Source organism: Myodes glareolus, chromosome 21, assembly GCF_982192425.1.
Source record: "Myodes glareolus chromosome 21, mMyoGla1.1, whole genome shotgun sequence".
NCBI lineage: Eukaryota > Metazoa > Chordata > Mammalia > Rodentia > Cricetidae > Myodes > Myodes glareolus.
In genome coordinates this window covers 7,075,982-7,083,826 of record NC_142046.1, presented here as the reverse complement: position 1 = coordinate 7,083,826, position 7,845 = coordinate 7,075,982, and the positions used below count along the sequence as shown (strand labels likewise).

Here is a 7,845-nt window from a genome sequence, read left to right as displayed (position 1 = left end):
CTTTTGGGTGTCCCTTCACTGGATCATTGTTTCCCTAAAACTTTAGTAGAAAAACTAAATTTGCTTACTTTTGTAAAGATTTTTTTTGTGGGAATTTTTGCTTTATTTTGTTCTTTTGAGATAGAGTTTCTCTGTGTAGCTCTGGCTGTCCTGGAACTCACTCTGTAGACCAGGCTGACCCCAAACTCAGAGGTCTACCTGCCTATGCCTCCCGAATGAAGATACTACCTTTTAAATTTTATCAGATTGAATCATTTTATTTTGTTTTGCACGCATCTATGTCTGAAGCACATGTGTGCCTGGTGTTGATTGAGGTCAGAAGAGGGCACGAATGATTGTGAGCCACCATGTGGTACTTGGAATCAAATCCAGGTCTTCTGCAAGAGCAACAAATACTCCAAGCCACTGATACATCTCTTTAGCCACTTTACTATTTTTAAATTACACGTATGTGTGTGAGAGTATAAATATGTATGTATGAGGGCAGGTTCCTAGGGAGGCCAGAAGCACTGGATTGCCTGGAATTGGAACTGGAGTCACAGGAAGTTGCCTGGTGTGGATGCTGAGCACCAAATGCTGGTCCTCTACAAGAGCAATAAGTGCTCTTAACCACTGAGATAATTCTCCAGTCCTATCTCTTGGGGGAAATTTAAAAAAAAAAAACTCTGTGAGAAGAGAGAGAGAGAATAGGAACATTGGGGCTTAGGTTGCTCTTGCGTGGCACAACATTGACTTCTCCCAGGGAAAAGCTGCACATTTTCCAAAGGTCTCTCCCAGCACTGAGTAACATTCTCATCCATGCTAGGGGCAGAAGAGGCATGTGTGAGGGCCTCTGACCTCCAGGACCTACAGATAGAATAAACAGATGAATGAATGCATGTTAAGACACACACACACACACACACACACACTAGTGTATCACAGATTTAGTATGATGGCTTCTCTCTCTCTGCTGTCAATTCTTTAAGTGCAAGATTTGGATGTTTTTGGAGTAACCAGCACACACCTTGACACAGAGAAAAGACCCCGAGAACATTTGATAGGTAGGTGGACACCCTAACACTAGTCACTGGGCCTCAGAAAAGCTCTTCTCATTGATGAAACAGCACCAAGTCTTTTCCATAAGTGATTTTATTACTGGTTAGATTTTACAAATTCTGATATCTGAACAGACTTCCACCTTAAAATTCTAAAACAAGAAAGCGACCGTTGGAGGGGGAGGGGAGTTAATTTTTTTTTCTTTTTCTTTTTAGGGCTATTCAAAGTAACAAATGTTTTTGTTTTTTTCTTTTTTACATTTTGCTCTGGTCATAAATATACAGAGAGAAAAAGAGGGAGAGAAAAAAAAAACAAACGAACAATTCATCAAAGTATGAAGATAAAACAGTATTCCTAAGGCACGTGGCAGTCTTTGAAAATACGGAAGCTCTCAGCCAACTTAAATTATTTGTTGCTTCCTTGCTCGGTCCACAAAACTGTACAAGGACACAAATGTTGTGTTGCACATATATCTCCCAAGTAATTCCTCAGCACACACTGATGCGTTAGCCCGAAGCACAAATCCTTTTTTTTTTCTCTCTGTTTCCAGGCGAGATCCTAAAACGTGGTTAGTTAGTTGCTCAAAGCCTCTATTTTTAAAATACACTTGGAATTCAACTAAAGATAATTTCTTTTTTAAAGAAATCGTGGGGGCTTGGGGAGGAGGTGGCGAGTCATTAGAAAAGGTTGGTAAGAGTCGTTTGTGAAGGGCTGTGGGGCTCATGGCCCTCCAGGTTGCCAGGCACAGAAGTTAAGACTGACGTCACAGTCGGCAGGGTGGGGCTAGTCAAGTCTGTGAGGGTGGTAGGAGTGCTGGAGGGGCTGAGCGAGGCATTGGACAGCTCCGAGGCGGGCCCCGACGGCGTCCCTGTCTGCAGCGCGGCATCCGACGTCTTGTCCACGCCCGTGTTTTCCTGCCGTAAAAGGTTGCGTCTGAACTTGGCCCGGGCATTCTGAAACCAGACCTGTGTGGGAAGATAGGGGAGGGCCAGTTAGGGGAAGTCGGGAGGGACTGGGGAAAGCAGCCGCTCTGGGCTGCTCAACCCTGCTCTTGGGTTTTGTGAGACTCAACCGAACTGTGGCCCAGCGGGAGGTCTAGAAAGTCCGTGTCACATTTTCTCCTTGCAAAAATAAAATTAAAATTTATTTTCCCTGGTGGCCATAATTGGGTCGCTCTTCCTGCCAGGAAATTTCTGAGCTGAGCCCCTTGCCATGGTACTGATACTGAAACCTCAAAATGCCACTCAGCAAATGTAGCCAGTGTAGAGAGGACGGCATGCAAAAGACTTAGAGATTTAGCAAGCAAGAAAGAATAAAACAAAGAAAGAAGGGAAAAGATTATTGACTTCATGTTTAGAAATGTTTTAGACACATTGGATTAAACAATAAATACAATAAAATTCATTTTATCAGTTTCTTTGTACTTCTCAGTGTAACCACTAAAACTCTTTAAATACGTGGCTCTTGTCACATCTGTCATTGAAAACGCAAACCAGATAAATTTGGGCCATATAAAATTGAAAGACTGGGGTGGACAGTGTACTTATGAATTCTTATGAGTACATTTCTAAGTCTTCATAAATACTAAAATGGCCTGAAGAATGTGGAAATGAAACAATAAAATAACTAGGAAGAAGGTGGTCAGGACCCTTTGCTCTCAGCGGAAGAAGCTCTAGAGCACAGCAAACACCAGGTTTACTTTCACTTTTTCTGGGCTCTCTCTCTCTCTCTCTCTCTCTCTCTCTCTCTCTCTCTCTCTCTCTCATACACACACACACACACACACACACACACTCACACACACACCTGTATATATCAGTGAAGATGCACACAAAACTCACCCATATTCCCACCAGCCCTCTGACCACAGCAATGCAGAGATCCTGAGGTAACTGGGGTCCATGCAGTGCTTAAGATGAGGGGCAGGAAATCCAGGCCACTATTGCCGAATAAGGTAGTTATTCCACCCAAAGGAAAAAGGTCCCAAAGGCAAGCGCCTTCACTTCCATCTGCGTAAGAGAACTCCTGGCCCAATGCTTCCCCATAAAACAAAGGGCCTTGGGGGTTCTGAAGGCTCCAGAATGTCCAGTTGCATGGTTCCAGATGTGTCTGCATCTGCCTGTCTTCCTAGTGTCTCTGGCAGTGGTGGGATGAGCCAACTCCTGATTTCGCCCTTAGAACCACCCCAGTTGCAAGAAGCCTGTGGCCTCAAGCCCCCCTCAGACATCCTGACACAATTCAGGCTCAATTAGCAGCCAAGTCTGGCAGGAAGAAGAGAGATGTTCCCCATGGCTCCCTAGAACAAAGTCCTCTCAAGGAGAAAGCACATTTCTCAGCTCTCTGCCTAAAAGAAACTTATCAGTCTTTGGGGGCTAGCAAATGAGTGTGAGGTTTCAAAGACCACCCTCAGCATTGCCCATCTAGTCAGTTCCTGCCCTGTTGGCTCTAGAGTCTGCAGTGGGAGACTGTTCATCTGGTCTGCGGGGAGGGGAGGTCATGGATAGAGACAGACCTAAAACAGACTTCTTCATAGTCACATGAAGATCAAGCAATGAGAAAGGCCAGGGCCTGGTGCTGCTCCCCAGCCACTGTCCTGGCCTGCACATGTGGGCAGGTCCTGGGAGTGAGTTCACTGTTCATCTCAGGAGCTCCAGGAAGCTCTTTGCTGCCGCCTGTTAGCTATTTCCCAGGCGTTGTCCCAACAGCTCATGTGTAAACAATGACACCATCTTCACAGCTGCCTTCTCAGCTTTACAGGATCCCAAGCACTAGGAATCTGCTCAATGGAAATCTAAAGTCAACCCTAAACTTGGCTACTCCATGTGGGGTTTCACCAAAATTCAACCCAAAGAATGAAGACGGCAAGGGATCCTGTCCAACCCTAAGTCTATGAGAGAGAAGATGAAGATTAAATGTTGGTAATATGCATAAATTGCTGTTGGGGCTCATATGAGAAATGATGATGCTAACATGATGATGCTATACCCTCCCTGGTTAAAACCTGAGACAAGCCAGGCACATGGTTTCTATTACTAGTCCCATTTTATAGATTTAAATGTTACCTATGATCACACAGAGGCTAAGATGATAAAAGCAGGACTGTTTGCCATTAAAAAAAAAGCCCATGCTCTCCCTATCATATGACCCTGAGTAGGTCAGCAAGTGAATGAATGGATGAATGAATAAATGAAGCAACTTGGGCAATAGAAAGAGTATTCATTCCAGGCCTAACTCTGCCATTGACCAGCCTAGTGAACTTTGGCTAGTCCCTTTCCTCTGGGCCTGCCTCAGTTTCCTACTTGTATGGAAAGAAGGTTGGAGCACAGCACATTTCTGTGGCTTCTTGTGGTTTTGGTGGGCTTGGGATCTCAGGGCAGCTGTGAGTAGCACATGAATGATCTGCTCCACCTACCCATTTTCCTAAAGCCAGAGCCCTGGCTGGTCTACTGCCTCAAGTTCCACTCTACACATAGTGCCTCTGGGTTATACTTTAGGGACAGCAAAGCCAAGTTCAGGCATAGGATCATCAGGACACAACCAATGCCACCACCGATGAGTACCTCAGCCTGGCACAGAATGGATCCTGGGAAGTCTGAGGAGAGCGACGATACACCATTGTGGTGTGCCTTTTGTCCAGGCTCCAACTGTCCGAGGAGCTGGTTTTTGTTCACTAACCTTCCTGCAGATTGCTTTCATCAAGAAGGCTGGGAGAGACAGACTGAGGGCACATGTCTGTAATCCCAGCATTTAGACGGCAAAAGCAAGATCATGAGTTCCAGAACAGCCTGGATGACAAAGCAAGACCCACTGGACACCTCCAACAAATATTCTGGAACACTAAAGAATCCATCTGAAAGATGAAGCCTCATACCCAAAGGTATCCTGACATTTCTTAGCACGTCAGCAGTTGTATCCAGGGTCAGTCAGATAGACTGCGGAAACAGGACACAGCCACTCCACCGAGCTCTGGGAGAAATGTCTCACCACAGAAGAGAAGAGATAAAGAATTACAGCCTCTCAGGATGCAGGAAGCTGAGGAAAGAGGATTGCCACGGCTTTGAGGTCAGTCTGGGGGCTATGGAGTGAGTGCCAAGCTGGCCTGAGCTACAGAAAAAGAAAGGCCACACCCTACATCTGGGGACCTGGCATGCATTAAACCTGAGCTGGTTCCTCAGCAGAGCACAAACAGATGGAGCAGCAAGATCATCCTGGCTACAGATCGTGTTCAAGGCCAACCTGAACTAGATCATGCCTCAAGCAGCAACAACAAAAACCTGCTTTGGAAATAAATAACAACCCAATTACAGCCTCTGGTGTTACCATCCATGAAGATGATGACAATGGTGGGTAACAGTAACTGTAACAGTGTCAGGTGCCGAGCACAGCTCTCACTCTTACTCACACTTCTTGTGATACTCCTGTGAGGTGGGCTCAACACTCGTGCCAGTTCACAGGGATGGAGACTAAGGCACAGCCAGGAAGAGGCAGAACTAAGGTGTGGATCCTTTTAAGCCCCATCCTTGACCCTGACTGCATAGCCTCAACATTATGGACCACTGAGTCTGGGTTTTCACAGTAGCATTTCTCTCCTATTTGTCTTATAGGTTTGAATGGCGGTTCTATTATTTTGTGAACTTTTAAAAAAGATTCTTCAGCTGGGTGGCAGTGGCGCATGCCTTCAAATCCCAACACTCCGGAGGCAGAGAAAGGTGGATCTCTGTGAGTTCAAGGCCAGCCTGGTCTACAAGAGCTAGTTCCAGGACAGGCTCCAAAGCTACAGAGAATCCCTGCCTCGAAAAACAAAACAAAAACTAACAACAACAACAACAACAACAACAAAAAGGATTCTTCTTGCCTACATGTGCAAGATCCTGGCTTGGATATTTGTGACTGTAAGAAACAAAGCGAAAAATTCAAAGCAAGTCACCTGTGAAACTCCCTCCCAGTGTGTCTGTGTCCATCCTAATGTTGTCTAATGCCAGCCAGAACAGTCACCACTTTATAAGTGGGGACCAGAGGCCCAAGAGATGAAGCACTCACCTCTCTTCAGGGAAGCCTTCACCACTTCCTGACTGGGCTCAGACCTCCCCCACCCCAACCATGCATGTTCTTATTGCACCACTCAGAATTACCCCTGGGCTAATGAGGACTAACTAAGGATGGTTTGGAGCCAATGGCACTTAAATGTTCTTTTAAAGTCAGATTCCCTCATGTGTAAGTTATTCTCCTTCACAGGTAGGGGCTCAGGGTCAGAGAAGAAGAAATAAAGCATCAAACCCCAGAGCACATAACCCTGTAACCTTGTGGGGGGGTGGATCTGAACCAGTCCACCACCTCCCAAAGCTACCTTACCAGTTGTCTCAAAATCACTCCCAATCCAGATCCCATTGATGCCAATGCCTGGATTCTGATCCCCACAGCAAGTCACTTCATCTTTTTAAGTCCTAAAATCTCAACTATAAAGTAGGCAGGGAAAGATGCAGGAGAGACCGATGCACAACCAGGAAGATGCTTTGCAGTCATGACCAGTTAGGCTCTTTGGGAACAGAAAGGGTTTATGCAGGAGATGGAGAGATGTCTAGAAGGAAGAGAGACCTTCCCCCAACCTACAGGCCTTGAGGGAGCCTGGTAGGCTCAGAGGAGAGGATACTTTACCAGTTGGCTGGACAGTCACCAGTGAAGTGTGACTTTGGGGACCTTCGTGTGCTCATCTGCACTACGCAGAGGGGAATCCTAACTGCTTGTCATAGAGTGCCTGGTGCCTCCCCCACCCCCATTGATTTTAATCAATGAGAATGCACTTGTTTTTCTGTATCTAACAGGTGAACAACTTCAAGGCCAGTTCATCCAAGTGCCATAGCACCTAGCACCAGATTGTCAGATGCAAGAGTAAGAGACAGATAAACTGTAAGTCCCAGGTGTTTCTAAGCCAGGGAATCAATCCGGGCTCCTGCCTCCAAAGGCCAGCATGCTCAGATTCCTCTGAATTAAGACTGAACTGTGAACTTTCATTTAATCTAGACAGCTGGGAGAGAGTTGTGCCCTACTTGGTGACCTTTTTACAGATGAAAAAGCTATGGCTCAGAGAAGGTGACTAATTTGTCCAAGACACACAGCAGGTGCAATAAACCAGGGGGTCTCTCTGAGTCCAGGTTTTTCTGAATTCCAGATCTCCCCCATTTCCCAGTATCCCATAAAGGATTCGAAAAGAAAAACTCTTTTGTTCTCAGGTTCAGGCTGACCCTGAACTAAAGGAGGGAGGGTCTGGGGAGGGGAGGGGTGCCAAGAATGGTCCCTGACCTTGCCCAAGACCAGAAAGTCAGAAGGAATTTGAGTCATGATCAGAACCCCAGAGGTTCCCCTGGAGTCCAGGCCTGGGGAACAAAAGCTACCAAACACAGCCCAAACTGAGGGGACTCAGAGAGCAGGAGTGTGCCTTTGGAATTCCTTCCGCTCCCTTGCTAGGTCTGTCCGGGAGCCCAATGCTAAAGTGTTGCCCAGACACTGCCCGGGCCCCATGAAGATCTGCAGATCTCTGAGATGTGTGATCATACCCTCGGTCTCGGTCACAGCCTGCCGCCACCACCACTGCCGCCACCACCACAAGTTCTTTCATTTTGTTTTCCTTTCTGACAGTTCACTGAAACTTTTTTAAGAGAGGCTATGCAACCCTTCTGATCTGTCACTTCCTCAGTGTCAACCTCTCGGGACCCATCCCAGGACCGATCCTCTCTGTGACACCACATTCACCTTACTTAGTCTCTCGGGTTTTTGTTTGTTTGGGATTTTGGTTAAACTACTTCTAAT

The 7,845-nt window shown here is 46.3% G+C and overlaps 1 protein-coding gene across 4 annotated transcripts in view; it reads right to left on the bottom strand.

The window, feature by feature from the left end:
- Nucleotides 1-1,113: 1,113 nt before the first annotated feature.
- The window catches only part of Lhx2 (LIM homeobox 2), a 28,324-nt gene continuing 21,592 nt past the window's right edge, over nucleotides 1,114-7,845 (bottom strand). For all 4 annotated transcript variants that reach the window (XM_048429180.3, XM_048429178.3, XM_048429179.3 and 1 more), the window contains one exon: nucleotides 1,114-2,003. In XM_048429180.3, coding sequence (XP_048285137.1) covers nucleotides 1,716-2,003 — 288 coding nt within the window. In that variant the 3' untranslated portion in view covers nucleotides 1,114-1,715. The remainder of the gene's footprint in view (nucleotides 2,004-7,845) is intronic.